A 20,870-nucleotide genomic window follows, 5' to 3' on the forward strand; every position below is an offset into this window, starting at 1 on the left:
GTGTTCAAGCATTAGCGTTGTCAACATCTCCCACTGAGATCTCCTGTGTTACATTGAGTAAAAACATGGCGAAGGCTAAAAAGTTTACAGACTGTGAACGTGGCAGAATTGTCAAGCTGCAAAAGCAAGGTATCTCTCAACGTGCCATCGCTGGTGAGATTGGGCATAGTAAAACTGCTGTTGCAAATTTCTTAAAAGACCTTGAGGGATACGGAACGAGAATTTCAAGTGGTCGACCCAAGAAATTTTCGCCGGCGTTGAGCAGGAGGATTCGACAGGTTGTCCGGCTAGAAACCAGCCGATCGTCGAACAAGATTAAGGTCTATATGGACGCAGAATGCAGCTCAAGAACAATAAGACGGCATCTACAAGAGAAAGGCTTTAACAACCGTAAACGTCTTGAAAGGCCACGCCATACCTTCCACACCACGAAACAGCTCGGTTAAACTTTGTTTAGAAGCACCAAACATGAGACGTAGAAAAGTGGACGAAGGTTTTGTTTTCTGATGAGAATAAAATTAACCTGTATGGTTCAGATGGTTTTCAACGTTACTGGCACGATAAGGATATCCCACTGGAGACATTTTCTACATGGCACATGTGTAGCTTTCACAGATCTGGGGTGCTTTCTCCTTCCATGGAACAATTGAGCTTCAGGTTATACAGGGGCGTCAAACAGCAGCTGGCTACACTGGCATGTTGGAGAGAGCATCCTTACTGACTGAAAGCCCTCGCTTGTGTAGAAATGACTGGATCTTTCAGCAGGACAACGCTGCAATCCACAATGCCTGCAGGACAAAGGACTTTTTCATGGCGAATAACGCGATTCTTTTGGACCATCTAGCGTATTCGCCCGAGCATTGAAAATATTTGGGGGTAGATGGCAAGGGAAGTCTATAGAAATGGACGTCAATTCCAAACAGTGCATGATCTTCGTTAAGCCATCTTCATTACTTGGAATAACTTTTCAGTCAGCCTTCTGCAAACGTTTCTATCAACCATGCCAAAGCATATGTTCGCAGTTATTCGCAATGACGGCCGTGCAACTCACTACTGAGACCTTTTGTTGGACATTACCTACCTTGTTTAGGACTTCTTTTTTGGTACGGTCTTAAACTTTTGACCAGCTAATATTTAGGCTAATTTCATATTTAGTTTAATTTATTTTTAGTTTCCCTTTTCTTATTTTCATCTTTTGAAGCTCTACTCAAATAAGTGGTTGAGTGTAACAACTCAAAATGCATACTTTTATTTATGTTAATTGGCCTTACGATTTTGCTCAGCAGTGTATATACTTCAATAAAATATTTTAAATGAACAAAATTAATAAAATTTATCTGATGTTTAACAAACTTTAAAGACTCATTTAGACGTCTATTTAAAATTGATATTTCAAATACTCACAAATAAGTTCTTAAACTTATTTTTCTTAAAATATAAAAGAATAATTGTTTTATATTTGAATTTCGCGCAAAGCTACTCGAGGGCTATCTGCGCTAGCCGTCCCTAATTTAGCAGTGTAAGACTAGAGGGAAGGCAGCTAGTCATCACCATCCACTGCCAACTCTTGGGCTACTCTTTTACCAACGAATAGTGGGATTGATCGTCACATTATAACGCCCCACGGCTGAAAGGGCGAGCATGTTTGGTGCGACGAGGATTCAAACCCGCGACCCTCGGATTTCGAGTCGAACGCCTTAACGTGCCGGGCTAAAAAGAATAAATAAATAAGTAAAAAACAATTATATCTTCTAGTTACGATGATTTCTGTAGTTGTTTGCTGGTTGCCGGTTGGTTCTTAAGCCTTTTTTAAATTTCGCGCGTGGAAGATATGTAACGAAATATTTGTTTTAGATTTTATATATAAATTTGAAATAACCAAAGAATAATAAATAATATAATATCGATAGAATTCAACCATATGCAGAAAGGATATTTTCCATACTTCTTTAATGTATGTTCAAATAAGAAGTATGGAGGACCCGTACTGGAAGCCTGTTTTTACTTTCCTAACACGATTTCAGCATCTATAAAAGAAACATTTGTAGATTGGCAGAAACATTAACAAGAGGAATGCTACATCTTTGACTTTTAAGAAGAAATTTACGAGTGAAAAATACACACACACCATGTACTAAAATTATGCCTGTGTGTGCATATACAAAAGTACACTTTTAACCATTTCCCTACAGTTTATGGGTCAATGACCATTTCATCGCGTTTGTTGGCTCGCACTAAACATTTATTGATCTACGATTTTATGATTTTATATCAGTTTATGTAAAATTGTAATTTATAATTCAGATTTTAGATTTTATATTGGTTAATTGCTTGATTATTTAAATGATTTTCTTTTGTCTTATTTCAAAACTAACAGAAGTTACTGTCCTTTGGAAGGAAGTTACATTGATTCAGGGAAAGTTGCTTCTATCATAGGTAACTGTAAAATAACGCCCGTAATAACTGCAAAACATAAAATGTGAAATTAAAAATTTGCCTAATGATCTTTCATACCAAATTTGCTGAAGATTCATTTAAAGGAAGTGGGATAATGAGTAAAAAAACAACAGAATACCCATTAAAAACACAAAATACAAAAGTGAAAAATTTTAAGCTATCACCCATGTAAGGATCCAATAATGAAAGAAATCGTAATATTACAACTACCATTCATTATATTTTTTAGATATTCTCAACCCACCGAAATATGGAAAACACTGCTTTTGGAGTGACATTTTGAGTAGAAAGACAGGAGTGCCAAATTGTCAGCATTCGAAATCCTACGTATTCAAAAACAAAAACGCTAGTTCAAATTAAAGTATGATATAAAGGAATATATGGTCGTACGTCCACTTCGGTGTGGTCTATTCTAGCCAGAGATGAAGCCAGTCTTGAACTCATAGTGATACCATAACACTGATCATTCTGGATGAAACGAGATTTCTTAAGAAAAAATAATATACTTGAAAAAAACTTCTTTCAGAATACTGACTTCATGAGAAGTACTATCGTAAACTAAATCATTTATATTTGTATCTACTCTTACAATGATACATTGATAAAGAGTGATTAGATGTCATAACATGCACGTTATCAAACTTCAGTTGTTGAATTTTACAGCAAAACGTAAAACTGTCTTTAAAAGTGTATTCGTTTATTTGGAAAGTATACTAAAAACCCGGCCAAAGCATAATGTTCTGTTCCGATGATAGGTAGTAAGTGACATCAGTAGTTATCCCGCTTCTTGAGCACCTAAACGATGCCATTCGTTCATCGTACTTGGCTGAAGCAAATTGATTTGCTACCAAGTTTATTATCAGAAGTTAAACTTACACATGAGAACAAAAACAGAGCTACATACATAGAGGATTAGCATAAGACAAAACATTATAATTAATGAAAAATGTATTATACATATGGGTTTATATGTATACACTTATAAAGTGAAATAGTAAGTTTGTATGTTAAATTATTGTATATTATTTAGAGATTTATTATGTTAACATGAAAAATATGACCTTTCCAAGACAGGTAACTAAAAAAAAACGAATGTTATGCTAAGAATGAACTTATTTGTTTTAAGAAAGCATGAGAGAAACATTACGTATGCAATAATGTTATAACAACTACTTCGTTCGAATAATTGGTTTTATTTGTTAAATTACTTTTTAGGATGCATATAGATTAATTATTGAAATGAAATAACTTTTACGCATAATTTTCGAACATAAATAATATATTTAAATATATAAGTGAAACTATAATCATTAAGTTAAACGTTTCTTAAATCTATAGATAAAAAACACAGTTGACTGTGGAATAGTAATGTAACAAATCTCGTTCAATATTTAAAAATAATACATTAGGTGTGATATAATTATTAAAGAAGTAAAATCCATAGCACAAATTAATTAGTGGGTTTATACATAAAGCAATGGATAATTATGATGGAAATTAAAACTCTTCATTGTTAATAATTGTAAATGTTGCAATATATAAGTTAAATTATATTAAATTTATAATATAATCAATATTATAAACACTATTTGAAATAGCAATACTTAAAATTTTGTGATTTGGTATAAAACATTCACCTCAAGTACAATACATACCACATAATTAAATTCATAAAATTGTGTGATTGTAGAGTACTATGTTAGTTTATAAAATATTGGATTCTTTCATTTAAATTAGCTTTCATACAACTTTCCTACATTTCTATGTTATGTTTATATTACTAGTTCATTTGAGTTCAGTATACAAGATTTTTAATGCATTTCATAAACGCAAAATTATTGTATATTTCTTGTATTTCACCGAGTTCATCACACTCTAGAACAAAAACATTTTGCACTCACTATTCAGAAGATTAAACTGTGTCTGACATACAAAAGTTGATCAGAAATTCAGACAAGGCCAGTTTTAAAATATTCGGAAAATAAAACTTATCCTACACAGATAGTTGTCCCTGCACTTGCTTGGCAAACTGTTAATTGACTGCCTTAGGGAGAGGGGAAGTGTAAAAAAGATGAAGTCATAATGCCACACACCAGAGTTTATTTCGTCAGAGTTTCATAAAATGGCAGTAGGTCTCATAATTCCACAATTTGGCACTAGGTGGTGTACTGCTATGAATGCTATCATAGGTTCACAAAGTAGCACCAGGGGACGCATTGCTGTTATTCAGGTTATAAAGTTCTATGTGTGTATGATGTTACTGAGCAGCTTGTGATACTATGGTTAATGCTGATAGGGTGGATGGTAATACTATAAACAAGTAGTTCAATAAGGTGACGAGGTTATTGTAAGGTGTCATCAATGACTATAATTATATGTCCTAAAGTTACAATTAAAACATTTTAACGAGACATAGTGTATTACATATGGCAGTTTTTATCACACATAGTACCTTAATCTATCCAATATGAGGCAGATATTGTAGCATAGCACTTTTACAAACATTCGTTACTTTATGTTTTTGCTTTTCTAATTAATATACACACTGACAATTGTTCAAATACTGCATGGCAAGAGAAAAGGTTGATTCTCAGTCTAACAACCATATGACTAATGAACAAAGATTAGTCCTGATATTTCCAGGCAGGTGAGTGGTAAGCCTATGGACTTACAATACTAAAATCTGGAGCTCGATTCCCGGCAGATAAATTAACGTGGCGTTGATTTTAGAAAATGGACATAACAAATTGACCAATTCTATATCACAATACATAGTAATTCTGGGTCACTCACACCTGTATAAACATCAGTTACAACAATAATTTTTTAGTTCAACATTTGTGTTATAGCTCTGCTAGTAATAATTATAAACAACTCATCTACTCTATGTATTATTTTATTTATTCTATGTTTTTAAATAAATTCTTGAACTAAATGAAGCAAATAGCACTACGGAATTATTTGGATATTGATGACGTGTAATACAGTACTTATATAATTTAATTGTATGTGCATGTAGGATGTTGTCACATTAGTTCTGATAAGCTAAATGAATTAGAAAGAACTGCGTACCTACAGTTAAGCAGAATTTGTTTCTTTCCACCGCCTTTGACTGTTGAAGAAACTGAAAACTTAGAGGCTGAGAACAGTGTAAGTTGCATTGATATCATTTGGGAAATTATATTATCATCTAGTATCATGACAATAATTTTGATATTATCACGTCAAAGAAGGGTTTTTCGGGATAATTTTTTACTGTTCAGATTGTGACAAGAGACTTGAACATATAAATGAACATCATTTTACAAATTATCAAAATATTTGTTACAGTAAAGAATGTTCAAAGTGTCAACTCACAGTTTGTGCTGACTGTAAATCGGTAGTTTTCACAGTAAACGCAAAATAATGAGTATACAATCAACAGTTTATGTGATAGTTTTTACCAAGGTAAAAATGTTTGGATGGATAAAACTTCAATTAGATTTTCATTGAAGTAGTGAAATAAGACGTGTAGGATGTAAATATTTTTTTATAATATAAACACTTATGTTTTTTACCAAATCAAATGTATCAAAGATTTATCCCAGAACATTTTTTTTTTTTTAGTTTTGAAATCAATAAAAGAACCAAAGTTTATTAGCTTATGTGTGGCCCACGATTCTGTTGGTAAGGAAATCGTTTCAAACGTTATAATTCATGTGACGTATTTTGTAAAATCCTATTTTCCCGAGTACCATAAGAATTATACTGTTGTAACTCATAGCATGAAAGTTTGTGATGGGCACTTTTACTTATTCATCAAGGGATAAAACTTTACCATAAATATTGGAAACATTATAGTTTTAACTTTAAAAATTCCGAAAATTAGAATTATTTACACTTATAATTCCACTGCTGCAGTCTTATCATTGTTCCTTAACACATTTACTTGGAAGAATTGCAGGAAAGGATATTTTTACGTATGCAAAATACATGTCAAAATTTATAGACTTTTTTATATGTGCTTAATTCAGAATTTATAGAATACGTAGAAGGTAATGAGGTTAATGAAAGTTTAAAGCGAGATTATCACAAATGTTTTCCTAAAGTGTCTACTGAGTAATCGTAACTGACAGATATTTAGCGGCTCATTACCATTACTTGAATAGCAGTATCTGATACATCATTTTGAACTTTGAGATAAGGTGTGTTTTAGTGACAAGTTAAATTACATTGATTATAAAATTCATTCATTTATTAGCTAGTTTATACATTTCATTATTCGTGTAAATAATGTTAGTTCTCACATTATGTTATTTCAGGGTTTAAATAGTTCAATTTTTCCCTCTTAAACAACGTGATGTCAACACATTCTCCATGTTATAGACTTCTAAAAACATGAAAATTTATAAAACGTTCGTGTGAATTACTGTTTTCTAACATAACAGTACAGACTTGATGATAGCACCTAGAACACAAAAACACACTAGTTTTACACAAATTTTGCATTTATTAGTAAGGCTGAAATTTCATTTAAATATTTTACACCAATTTCCATTAGCACACTTCACAATATAAAAAGGTTGTTTTTACAGGGCAATCCATATCTTGTGGGTTGGAGGAAAGGCAGTCTTGGTCATCAGAATAACATGCATTTTTCCATCAACCACTTCTTCAGCTATGTTGAAGAAGTTATAAACTATGCTAACACTACAAGCCTTTAAATAGGTAGTTTTATACTTAACGACCCTTGCTGGAGCTGGGTAAAAAGTATCCAATAACACGCACAGATTCACACTTAAATCAAATGCTACAAGAATGTGTTATTGATCATTGACTGAAAAGATACATGAAAATACACACAAAACTGAAAATAATGTAGACATGTAGTATCCAAATCCACTCTAAAGAGCTCGTACTAATCATAATGAAAACAACAACAAATGCACTCGGCCTGTGATTTATGCATTCTAAATAAAAAGGGAAGTTTGAGACAATTAGTCGGCATTTTATTTCTATGTATATAAGAAAATAAAGTCCTTGAAAGAAGACCTGGGATGCAATTAATTTGTTTTTGAAAAACCTCTCAATCATGTGGCTTATCTTTTAATATGTATTTAAATGGGCAACAGCCGGTTTTAAAAATCCATAAACTGAAACAGTTGCTTCTTGTAAAACAATTTGCACAGCTTGATATTATGCCTGGATTTTATCCTATGAATATTTTTATATAACAGAAAGCATTTAGATTGGTTGATTTTATCTTTTTCAGAGAGCAATTGTGGTGCGTTTTAAAGCATGCTCACTACTTTTTACATTTGAGATGTTTGTGTATTTGTATAATTTCATATAACTAATTTCCATAAAGGAGTATGCATTTACTTTTATATTGCAAAACTTTAAATAGACGTTTTCAGTTGTAAAAAAGTACAAATGTCACTGTTTATATATATACAATGATAGCACCACACAGAAACTAATCATGATGTTTATTTACACGCTGTTATTTTCACCTTCGGAAGGAAATAATGTTTAATTCCTTTTTCTCAATTCTAACCATATTTGTGAAAACATTAAATAAAAGTCACAAGCTACATCTTTTAAACAATGTGAAACTATCATATGAATATTTTCCAAAATACAAATATTGTAAATAAGGAATTATTTCTTTTGTAGGAAATAAATTTTTTCAGTTCCCTAATTAAAATCACACTGCAATTTTAACATGATATATACAGAAAAAATACACCAGTTAAAAGTAATCAGCAGAAATTCTAGTTAACAGACAACCTGAAACAGAAGTAGTTTTAATAATGTAGAAAATAGAACTTTTGTTAAATGTTAGCTTGTTATTCCTTTTGTATCAGTCATAAATAAAATATTAACAGCAGCACATATACTGAATTAAATATAACTATTAATTAATATCAGTGGGTTAGTTGAAGATACTTGTTCAGAGAGCTACATTTGGTAATCAGTTTTGAAATGTTATCCATAATACTGCATTATTATGATAGAAAATATTACTTTCCTAATGATAAGCAAATTTCAATGGAAAAAATAAGGATCTTAAGATAAAAACAAAGGGACATAAAATATGCTAAATCCAATAAAAAGTACAATAGCATATAAATTTTGTTTAACAAAATTTTCTTAAATTTTACATTTTTTTGCCATTAAAATACGAGAAAGAGGTTATTTCTAATAAAACTAACAAGTACTGTTAAACATTCCTCTCATGCTAAGCTATCAACAGCAGTATCTGAAATTTGTTTTTATAAAGTGTAGATGCAATAATACTTAACCACATTTACCAAAATGCACATTTTTCTTTATAAGAAATACTAAACTATTTTTTATACAGTAAAAAATAAAAACCTTTTTAAGTAATTTTATACTAAATGTTTCTCAGACAAACTGCACAACCAGCAAAGCTATGGTAAATCAAAAGTTAAGAACTATACATGAATAAGTGATAAGTTATTCAAAACAAATAACACTTCATAAAGTCTGTTAAGACATACACAAAACAAATGTTATGCATGTTTTATGTTATTTTCAATAAAAGTACATATAAAAGCTAAAAATTAAATACTTTATTGCATAATGATTTTATTTAACTAAAAAACTGGGTTATTTGTCAAATTTAAAATAAAGTTATTGAGATAAATGTAACATCTTTTTTATTATCATTAGAGAAGTTTCAGATAAAGGCAATACTGCAAAGTAACTGATAAGTTCACACAAAAAGTTCTATTTAGGAAATTAATATTGCAAGATAAAACCTCTGTATAGATAATCTTTCATGCTTGATTTTAGTAGTTTGTTCAACACAAAGATATTATTATTATTTTTTGCAAAGTTTCTCAGCAACATTAAACATTCCATGTTGGGTTTGAAGAAAGGCAAATAATTACTGATATCTATTATCACTCACTGGACCATTTACTTTGTCAAGAACAACAAAAAATGTACTTATATAACTAAATTTTAAAGGATCTATCAGTAACCACCTTGATTATGCAAATGCCGATTTGCAAAAAAAAGAAGAATTTGTGAAGTAAAAAAATAATAATACCCTGCTTTGTAATTAAGTTTTAAATAATTTGTTTTGCATGTTTTTAAAATGTTTAGCTCTATAAATTTATATCCCTCACATAACAGTTTACTTTACTTCTAAATCTAAATGAAATGAAAACTTACTTCTAACAATGCAAATACATCTTTCTAAGAACATTCTGCATCTAAGAATTTACACCAGATATCACTGGTCACTGAGGCAGTCATATTAAGAATGTTTATTGTAACAATTTTAGTAGAAACTCAAATATTATATTGTAACTTATTTCATACAAGAGTTCCAAATATTTTTAATTTCTTTCTGAATAGTAAAAAAAACAATACAATTCTTCAGTCTCTGTAACAACTGATGGAATAAACAGATAAATAAAAAAGTTATCAAAACCATAGAATCAGATTATCACAGCTACTAATACAATATTCTTACTATGTATTATAAAAGGATGAACGAACAAGAGAACACAGCAGTTGTGTGTCTAATTAGAGAAACAAAGTCACACAGAGAAAAATACATTAGAGACCAAATCTTTAAGTAAGTAAAGTTTTTGAATGCTGTAAGTTAACTTTTTATAAGACCAGTTTATTAGAGTTTATATTTTTGCATTACCATTTTAAGTGTAGAAGATTATGAATTAAATTCATACTGACCAGCAAAGATGTAACTTTTACCTAACATTAGTAACAGAAACTGAAAGCAGGTTTTTTTTATTAGAAATTTTTGCTATTTATATACTAGAGAGAGGTTATTTCTAACAAAACTAATTTATTCTATAAAATTGGGTGGTATACATCTACTATATAACATTAATGTATCTACACACCTTTTCACTCCTCCTTCCACCCATATCAACTTTGGTGAAAAAATAAAACAAACCAATACATCACTTGAAGGCACAACAAAACACTTTTTAAGATGTACAAAATACATTAAATTGGCTACATTTGAAAGTTACTACAATTCACAATAAAAAAGTAAATCTGTCAGTCTTTGCTTTTATTACTTACTAAAAAGTGCAAACAAAGAAGAGATCTAAAAATTGTGTATGCTACTATATATGTATTAATATGTACAGAGCTTGCATATAAACAGCATCTCAATTATAATTAACTCTTGAGCAATTAAAAAATAAAACAAAAACATATTAAGACAAAACTGACTAAGCTTGCCCTAACTTTATTTCTTGTCCACAGAATGTCTTACTGTGTTTTTCCCTAGTTAAAAACAATAACAAAGGAAGCAATTACAAAATTTCTACAGGGCTAGTATCTTGATTCATTACAAATTCCAGTACTTTGATCCTGGCTTTTGACTGTTTCAGTTGTTACCAGTTAGCCATTCCTGGTTTGTTGAGAGTCATGAAGTAGATCTGGCATGAAGAGCCACTTTTGGCAGAGGAGAAGAAGACCTGGAACACGTAAAAATAGAGCTTAAAGCTACATGCCACTTCAATAAAGACATTTTATTTGAAAACAAAAAAATTATATTATGGAATGAATGTAAACAGATCTTTAAGAAAAAACACCTCATGAAAGAGATAATTGGCATTAATACTATTATTACCTTTGAAATTTTATGTACTATAAAATGTTCATCCTTTGTTTAGAATTAATGTTAAAATGTTTCTGTAAATTTAAGTTAATTTTTGTAGTCAACTATTATAGCTCCCCAGAAATCCCCTTTATCATCCATTAGAAGGCCCGAATTTAAAAACTTTAAAAAAATTCAAATTAGATATACATTTTAAATTATTCTTTTTAAGTTCATACCAACTTTTATGTAAACAAATGACACCAACTCTGAGACCCTCCCAAAAAAACAAAATCCCCTCTTAATTCATCAAATCCTAGTAGAGAATTTCCAAAATCTAAATATAGATGATTATTTTGAATGATAAATTACATGTTTACATCCATTTTCTTGTAAATCCATGGATCCAGGCTAAGAAATCCAATACATCCTTTTCTTTTCTTTTTATAATTATATAGCATCCTACCAATATTACAATGAGGAAAATATGTTCACATAGCAAAAACACCAGCAGATGAAAACTGGAATGCCCAATAAAAATTTTCACGTTTTTGTTTTTAAGCACATTTCAACCTTATATTCCTTGATTATTATAGCCATAATAGTCACTAGTTATATTACATAAAGCAGTTTACAATCTATGGTAACAATATTTATACCCTTGTTCCTTCTCATCCTCATAGATTGTGGCTTCACAGGTTAAAGACCTTGATCATCTTTTTACAATTCAGTTAAGTGCAATGATTTGCAAAATTTACTTTTTCTAGGTGGGTTACATTACAGGACGTTTCCATGGAAGATTCTTCTATTATGTGCACCATATTAAAAGCAGGAATAGGCATGATACCAGCGAGAAAAATACAAGCTACCACTTGCATATTAAACTGAAGAAAGGTAAACAGCATGTAACGATGGTACATTGTACTTAAAGTAGAAACCTCACTTGGAACTGTAAAAAAATAACATATTTAAATCTACAGCAGTCACACAAAAGCTGGATCCACCAGCTTTCATCAAATTGTATAACCACACAAAGAATTAACTGTTGAAAATCATAACTAGACTATGACAAATGAGATAATTTTGTATGTTGAATGAAGTATATTCCTACTTAAGTGTTCACAAAAGCCTTGGCACTTTGTAGTCATTCTATCATTGATAAAGCACTTATAAAATAGCACAGAGCATAATGTGAAAGTTTTTTTTAGAGATTCAACATGGTAGTACCAGGTTACAATTATAATGGTAAGTTATGAATCTCAAGTTTTACGAAAAATGCTAAGATGATCTCTGGATACAAACAAGCTGACACCTCTATACTCAGAAAAAATACCATTATGTTAATAATGTCATCATACAAACAAGCTGACACCTCTATACTCAGAAAAAATACCATTATGTTAATAATGTCATCATACAAACAAGCTGACACCTCTATACTCAGAAAAAATACCATTATGTTAATAATGTCATCATACAAACAAGCTGACACCTCTATACTCAGAAAAAATACCATTATGTTAATAATGTCATCATACAAACAAGCTGACACCTCTATACTCAGAAAAAATACCATTATGTTAATAATGTCATCATACAAACAAGCTGACACCTCTATACTCAGAAAAAATACCATTATGTTAATAATGTCATCATACAAACAAGCTGACACCTCTATACTCAGAAAAAATACCATTGTGTTAATAATGTCATCATACAAACAAGCTGACACCTCTATACTCAAAAAATATCATTATGTTAATAATGTCATCATACAAACAAGCTGACACCTCTATACTCAGAAAAAATACCATTATGTTAATAATGTCATCATACAAACAAGCTGACACCTCTATACTCAGAAAAAATATCATTATGTTAATAATGTCTGTATGGCTCTAAGAAGATAAAGTGAAAATATTAGTTCTTTTGCACCATTCAAATATAAAAGCAAATTTATGCTATACCACATTCAGATATCTCACACTCACTTTTCCTCAGAAGTTGCTATTTGTGCATAGTTGGAGTTTCAAAAGCATGTAAAATGGGTAGGTATGGGAATCAACTATCTCAGTGTAAATTAAAGTGTAATACAACAGTGAATTTACAGCATCATCCCACAGAACACCAGGAGGCTGTAAGAACTAGAAATTCATTCCTATATTGCTACCATAGATTGTCAGCATTGCTCTGTATAAGTGAATTCAATATTGACTTCAAACTACTGTTCTTGTTTTGAAAAGCATGACAATTTTGAACACTATTATAATGTTTTTAATATATTTTAACTGTACAGCTAACAAAAAGAGCACCGACTCACCTTATCATTTCTTTCACACAAAAATTTAAGTCGCTGGGACTTTTTGTGCATGAAAACTCCATCCAAGTGTCCTGTTTCTACATTCCGAATCTCTATCGCCTTATTACCCCATCCCATGATTTGACCTGTACCAATATATGCTGAAAAATAACATACACTGTGCTGAAACTAACTCTTAAAACATTGGCTCAGTTATGAATACAATAATAACAAAACTAACTGGAATACTGATTATTATGCACTACAGATTGTCAATTTAGCATGTTTGATGTAACATACAAACACTATCATTCCTTGCATTATACCTGTAAAAAGAAGTTAATGTTCTATTTAAATATTTCACATACAAACAATTATTGTACATATTAACATAACTGTTCAAAAATGTGCCCATCCTTTCCCACTTGTTCAATGACCTAGATTTTCAGTAAGCTTATTAATTTATTTAAATGACCTTTTAGATATGTAATCTGTATTATATAAATAATGTTGACTCTATTCCACATCAGATGTCAAGCAACATGGGAAAGAAGCGCCAATTGGCACTTTGAGACCCAAAATAAACAATTTGAACAAAATATGAAAGAAAAGCATAATAGACTTATTTATTTAAAGTTCATATGTTTTTAAGGTTAGAAATTCACAAAAACATTCTCCAATGCACAGTGCTACTCTACCTTCTTTACATGAGCTAGTCATCATCTTTCATTTTTTTTCTTTTCTTGTTGTATGCATACAAACATGACATTGTCTTTGTCCACTTTTCCTAGCTCCTGAAAATTGAATGCTTTCCAAAAAAAGTGCCAAAAAATGATTCTTTTCCAATGAGTCTGTCAGGAACAGTAAGGCTATGTCTTCCTTGGAGAGGTCTTGTCACTCTTCCATACCTTTCCAATAATTAGTAAATTACATTGTAACTAAACTGTCTCAATGATGGCCTCTTGCCAGTTTTTACTAGATACATGTTATAAGAATTCAAAACTGAGATATCAACTGGGTGAAAAAAAAAGTTTCTTGTACCACTTAACACATTTATGAAGCCAATCAATCTGTCCAATTTGCATGTCACTTTTGTCAACTAGCCTCATGTTAATAGTATAATCTAAAACCATACTGGGTTTGGTTACTGGTTGTTTAGTTTTGTACTCATCCTTTCCACTATATTTCACTTTACCTTTATGTACTGCACTGAGCAAAGTAACAAAATGTTTGTGTTTCCATTGAAGTGATAAAATATTCCCTTGCTTCTTGGTCTCAACATCTTCCTTCTTCAGAGGTGCAAATTTAGACATGTTCTTCCAATTAGTTTTAACTGTTCTACAAAAACCAGTCTTGTTTTCAAAAAGAAAGTTATATAATTGCAGACTTATATAATAATCATCATTATATTATATATGACTTTTTCCATGATAGTCTTTCATCAATTACTTGACAACTGATCCCAAAAATCCTAATTTGGGATCTTTGGGGATATCTACATCTCTTGCAGAATAGATTATCATATCTATTACAATTATTGTCTCACAATCACATGATACAAAGATCTTCATTCCAAATCTACAGCACTTGCTTGGGAAGTATTACTTGAAAACAGTGCAACTCTTGAAAATATTAAAAGATTAATTGATAACTACTTTTTGGAATAGAGAAAAAGATTCCTTAGCTTTATTTTTCACCATTGTTAACACTTCTTGAACTTTCCATAATCAATGGTTTGCATTCAATTCTTCACCATTTGAAAAGTGCAAATATGTAAGAATCTCCACCAATCGATCTTAAGTAACGTATTTTGGAAAAACAGAAGTTCCTATAAGGGGATCAGTTCTTCCAATAATTAACCAACAGATGCTTTTTTACATGTGGCATAAGCATCACCAGATAAAAAAAAAGTGTACATTTTCTCTTGCTGCAGTAAGAACACGTATATCTAAAGGTAATTTATAAACAGACAAAAACAAAAATAATTTGAAAAAAAAAAATCAAAATAAAGAGTAGATAAAACCTAGATCAAGTGACTAAAAGTCTAAATGTTTCTGGCACAGATGAAAGCCTCATAATCCCAACTGTTTGGTTAGTTAGTTTTTCCTTTGTGGTCTCAGTGATTGTTCCCTATCCAAGGTATTCCTGCTTCTTAGCTGACATTAAATAAAACAATGGATAACTGTACTAAAACATAAAGCCTTGCAATGGTGGTACAGCTCTAAAGTTGTCAAGAAGTAGCCTTTTCTGAATTATGTATTTACATGGAACAGGTCAGAAAGGACTTTTCATTAACATTAAAAACTGGTTGGAACAAATGAGATGAGCTTTTTCTGAATGTTCAAACATTCTGTCATGATTTAGCAAGAACTGTAATGGTTAGCTTCATCACCAAAGAGCTTTGTTGGTTGAATCCTTGCAGTAAGAAACTAAGTACCATGAAAGATGAATTATTAAATTTTTTTATCAGATAGATGATGTCATTCTAAGATTTCATTTTAACTCTGATAGGAAAAGTTGTAAACAATAACTAATAGTTATTACTGGAAATAACATTTTAATATGAATTGTTTCATTTCAAGGCTTGTTTTAGTTCCAGGGAGTCATCTGATATGATTAGGCCTTGAGGTACGGTCAGACACAAAGGTCAGTTCTTATGTTATGTTAATAATGGGAAGCACAATTTTATGCTTTTAGTATTTTTGATATAATTATGAAATATATTACCTATTTTGTATTGTTTTTCTCACATTAATTTTTTTGAATTTGTGGATTATGGAACAACTATAAATTGAAACTGCATGTGCATAATTGAACAATATAAGTTCCAATAAACAGATTACACTGGGTAATAAAATTGTCTAAGTGTAGAATATCTAAGCAACAAATATCTTTAACCTATTTATTATGTATGGCTGCTGATTCCTCCCAAGTATGACATATAGATTTACTATATTTTTTCTGTTTGTTTTTGTATCTGGTTCAAAATTTGTAATAAGATTTTTGTTTTTTGAATTTTGCACAAGCTACTCGAGGGCTATCTGCACTAGCCATCCCTAATTTAGCAGTGTAAGACTAGAGGGAAAGCAGCTAGTCATCACCACCCACAGCCAACTCTTAAGCTACTCTTTTACCATAATATAGTGGGATTGACTATCACATTATAATGCCCCCACTGCTGAAAGGGCAAGAATGTTTGACCTGGTGGTTAAGGCATTCGACTCATAATCCGAGGATCGCGGGATCGAATCCCTGTTGCAACAGGAATGAAATTAAATCCACATGAAACAAACAGAATGCATTAAAGTGACATTCACCATATACTGAACAAATAAATGCTAAAAAGCTTGTAGCATATCTTCACTGAAGTAAATTCTCGTTTGAGATTCATAATATCTGATTTTTTTTAACCATAGTCATAAAAATTACAAACGATTTAAAATGTTTCATAATTATTGACAAATTTTATACGTGTGTGTGCAAACCTCATTATAACCATTAGTTAAAAAGTTTGATAAGAATCTGATGAACAGAAATCAACATTTCATGGCAAAGAAAGTTTCCATGTAACAAAACTGCTAGTTAAACTATGCAAATCAATTAACTGTACATACTGTATATTTTTTAACAATAAAAAACTACAACTATAAATAAAACTGCTAATTTTATGGAAAAAAACCAAAAACAATAGAATTTTTGCCCATAACTTCTTGACCTGAAAGAAATATTAACATGTTAACCCACAAATTCCCAGTGGGCCTTTGTAAGGTTTTTTAATAACAAATTTCTAAATTGTACATGTAGTAAGTACATATAGATCCATAGCTTCATTGGCTTCTACAAATCAAACTACCATCAATATTCTAATAAATTCCACTCATTATTATTGTTGGGGCTTACTAAGCATTTTACATGAAAACAAAATTGTTGATTTCACTCAATTTTGGTTAGTTCATTACCCTGAATGTTATAACAATGCAGCAGATCCTGCTGGTGATCAAAAGTATAATTAGTTTGATGGTTAAAATTTACATGTAAAAATAATTAAGTTCTTAAGTTTTCTCTTTGTCTGTGACAAATCAATAAAATATATTCAATGTGTAATGTTAAATGTCCTAAAAGGTTACCATCATAGCATTATGTATGAAATGTTTTTAATTTTCATTAACAACATGCATGTTCCAAATATTTTGTAACTATACAGTATACCACACCTATTTTCCTACTATAGAACTGTGTAAAACAAATATTTTTATCTTAGAGTATTTGACTTATTAAAAACATGTATTGTAAAATAACCCTAATATTTACATTTCTGAAGTGATTGAAATTAATTACACTGCAAACATTCACTTTTGTTAAAAGCAAACTACAAAAGTTGCCGTCTTTTATTAAAAAGTACTATAATAAAGTAATTATCAAAGAAAGTAACAGCTGAAAGTATCATTAACAGTAAATGTATCACACCTGATGATTCTGTGCATGATATTCAATATAAAGGTTTTAGCTTTCTAATGTGCTGATTTATAACATTTTGTTTTCCTAAGCCAACATTTTATAAACTGGGATCATTAATTTAAAAATTAATTCTAATATTTGGCCTGTACAGTTTACTTATTTTTGAATCAGGAACCAAACAAAATACTTTAACAATGTGTTTCTCTTAATATTTCCAAGTGCTTTGTTGTGTTGATTGACATTTTGATCTTCAATAGTGTTTTCCTTGCATGTAGTTTGTACTACAAAATAATTTAGACTGTGCATATAAAGAGGTTTCAGACTTCTTTAAGATAATTATGTGAACCCACAAGAAACAATTTTATTAACAACTTACCAACTGATGTAGGCATTTCACCCCACTGAAGCACAATGTTTTTGCTAACTCTTCCATATGTGTTTACATAAACACCTTCATCTGAAAGAATACACAACTTGTGTAAATTAGTATCATATTACCTTTCAAAAATGTACAAATTTGTGAAAAAATTTTTCTTTCAATCATTGGGCTCATAGCAAAGAATAATTAAACAAAATAAAAAATGTGTTAGTATTGTATACTTAATCAATCCAAATATTTTTATAAATTAATAAAAATAACCTAGTTCATCAGTAAAAATACAAGTAAAGAATAAAACTGCAAAAATATTCTAGCAGTAGCCATTAAGTCTTTCATGATAGTTACCCCATTAACCTGTTGACTGTCGAGTATTTCAGCTGCTACAATACAACTCTAATGCTTTGTCATATTGTAACTTTTTTGTGATGCCATTTTGGATTGAAAGTGAAAAAAATTTGTAAGTAGGTCAAATGCATGTATGGTTCTGACATCTAGCGTTGAAATTAGGTATTACTGAGAACGAATTAACTTGTCCGTGGCACTGTGTTACCGACTGGCTTGGACTAATTATCTCGTCTACAGCACTGAACAGGTTAAACACTTCTTCCACAGAAGTCACTGAGTTAAATCAAATTTTAATTAAATGCCTTTAATATCAATGTATGTGATTGAAATTAACATTCTAATGTATGTTGATTCAAAATTCTATGTTATCTAAGTTTTAAGTTCTTTATTTCTAAAGAAATCTTTAAAAAAATACTTTAAACTACAGATTTATTGTCATATGACCCACAGACTATGAAACTTCTCGACCTTGAAGCTGTTCATCTTATACAGGGTGTTCGGAAAGTCACTGTGCAGTTTTGTAATCATATGTCTATTCAGTCTATTTCAAGCCAGCAACTGATAGTGTTTAGAAACAAAATAAGAGGAATCCAGGCCTGTATTGATGCCAACGAGGGTCACTTTCAACATTGTTTATAATTGTCATTCATATTTACCTCCTGTATTCTATATTGAAACATGTCTGTTAATAAATATATAAGTGCACAGTGACTTTCCGAACACCTTGTATAATATACTGTTAGTTGTGTAGATGTACATTTAGACAACAAGAAAATTACTTAACCTATTGTTACATACATTTCAAAGTTCTCTGAATTAATGCAGTTAAAATAAGTAATACATTTTATCAAACCCCGACTGGTACAAAGCCTACCTTAAATAGATTTGTTTGAACTTTATAGCCTACATGTAGAAGCTACATATGCATGTATATATATAGTCATTAGAGAGCTCATTTTACATTAAGGGGAACATATAACTGCCTGTAGTCTCTTTGGCTGTTCAATCTACTGTAGTACTTAGTTATTTCTTACCTAGAGATACAGTTCAAAGTGTATTTAGGTCTTGGTTAGCTTTTGAAAATTACTTAACATAAGCTTATTCTGTATATTTAGTTTATTGATCCAGTACTAATTTACACTAAAAATAAATAACTTTTTCTAGAGAAAGGAAAACAACAGAAGTTTTTATTAATTTTATAATAAAGAAAATATTAAACCTTACTGTCATAGCACAGAAGCAACTGCATTCCTTTGGAATTTGGAAGCATCACAATAATCTGGGGTGTAATGGGACTCTGGCTCTGAAATTTATGAGACAATAAGTTACAAGTCTACAATGTAACAAACTATATACAACAGATCAACCACTTTTATAAATAAGTATTTTTAGCCAACATGTTTAGTAAAGTTCTAATATTTCCAGAATGTGATAATTAATTACACTTCTTACAAAACATTATTTAAGGTCTATTATTTTTTTTATCTTAATACTACATTTTAAATTTAGTCCTTCAAGGATTTTCAAGAATTACGAGTGTGAATAGTATTATACACACACTATATTTCTCATATCCATTGCTGACATGTGACTGAAATGCTACTAGTAAACACCCTCCTAATTCTTGAAAATTGCTAAGAGTATAGATTAATAAGGTAGAGTTAAAAAATAAATAAAAAACCCTGGCACAATGTTTTACAAGTATAATTAATGACAATGATGCTCTGCCCACTTGCAAAATTCATTCATATCATAACAATATGATAAATATCTATTACAAAGAATCTTGATAACCATCCAAATCATGATAAACAGTTAGTATCCAAGGGCTATTTTGCATAAAGAAAACTAAGTTTGAAGAAAGGCAAGTTGGTCAGATGTCCATGGCTCAAGAATTTTCCCTGCAGTTTAGTAAATGTCTGTGTGGGGATTTTATTTATGAAAATGGACAAACATCTGATAAATAATTAAGTTGACAGAAAAAGGAAGGACAACTGCCATAAGATATGCAAACAGCTTAAACATCTGATCTGTATTATACATGTATTATACCTGGCTTTAATATAAGAGGACCACATGAATTACAAGTCACAGTTAAACCACAGTAAAAAATCATAGTCAATACCTATCATATAAAGCTTAAATCAGTCCAAACACTTAGTGGTAATAAGGTATAGTAGTAAGAGATTCAGAAGTTAATTTAGCTTGCAACTGTTAATTACATATATCAATCAGCCTACATGGCAAACAACAGTGTCACTTCAGTCTAAATGAAACACTATTTTAATTCTTCAATGCTTTTCTACTCAATCATTTGATCTCTATTCATCCATATATTTAAAATA

At 30.5% G+C, this 20,870-nt stretch overlaps 1 protein-coding gene across 11 annotated transcripts in view; it reads right to left on the minus strand.

Moving 5' to 3' along the window:
* Nucleotides 1-6,926: 6,926 nt before the first annotated feature.
* The window catches only part of LOC143239603 (serine/threonine-protein kinase mig-15-like), a 119,721-nt gene continuing 105,777 nt past the window's right edge, over nucleotides 6,927-20,870 (minus strand). For all 11 annotated transcript variants that reach the window (XM_076480845.1, XM_076480852.1, XM_076480844.1 and 8 more), the window contains 4 exons: nucleotides 19,750-19,828; nucleotides 18,178-18,258; nucleotides 13,365-13,504; nucleotides 6,927-10,922 (listed from right to left, as the gene is read on the minus strand). In XM_076480845.1, coding sequence (XP_076336960.1) covers nucleotides 10,839-10,922; nucleotides 13,365-13,504; nucleotides 18,178-18,258; nucleotides 19,750-19,828 — 384 coding nt within the window. In that variant the 3' untranslated portion in view covers nucleotides 6,927-10,838. The remainder of the gene's footprint in view (nucleotides 10,923-13,364; nucleotides 13,505-18,177; nucleotides 18,259-19,749; nucleotides 19,829-20,870) is intronic.

The sequence above is a fragment of the Tachypleus tridentatus genome, chromosome 13, assembly GCF_004210375.1.
Source record: "Tachypleus tridentatus isolate NWPU-2018 chromosome 13, ASM421037v1, whole genome shotgun sequence".
In the NCBI taxonomy this organism is placed as follows: Eukaryota; Metazoa; Arthropoda; class Merostomata; order Xiphosura; family Limulidae; genus Tachypleus; species Tachypleus tridentatus.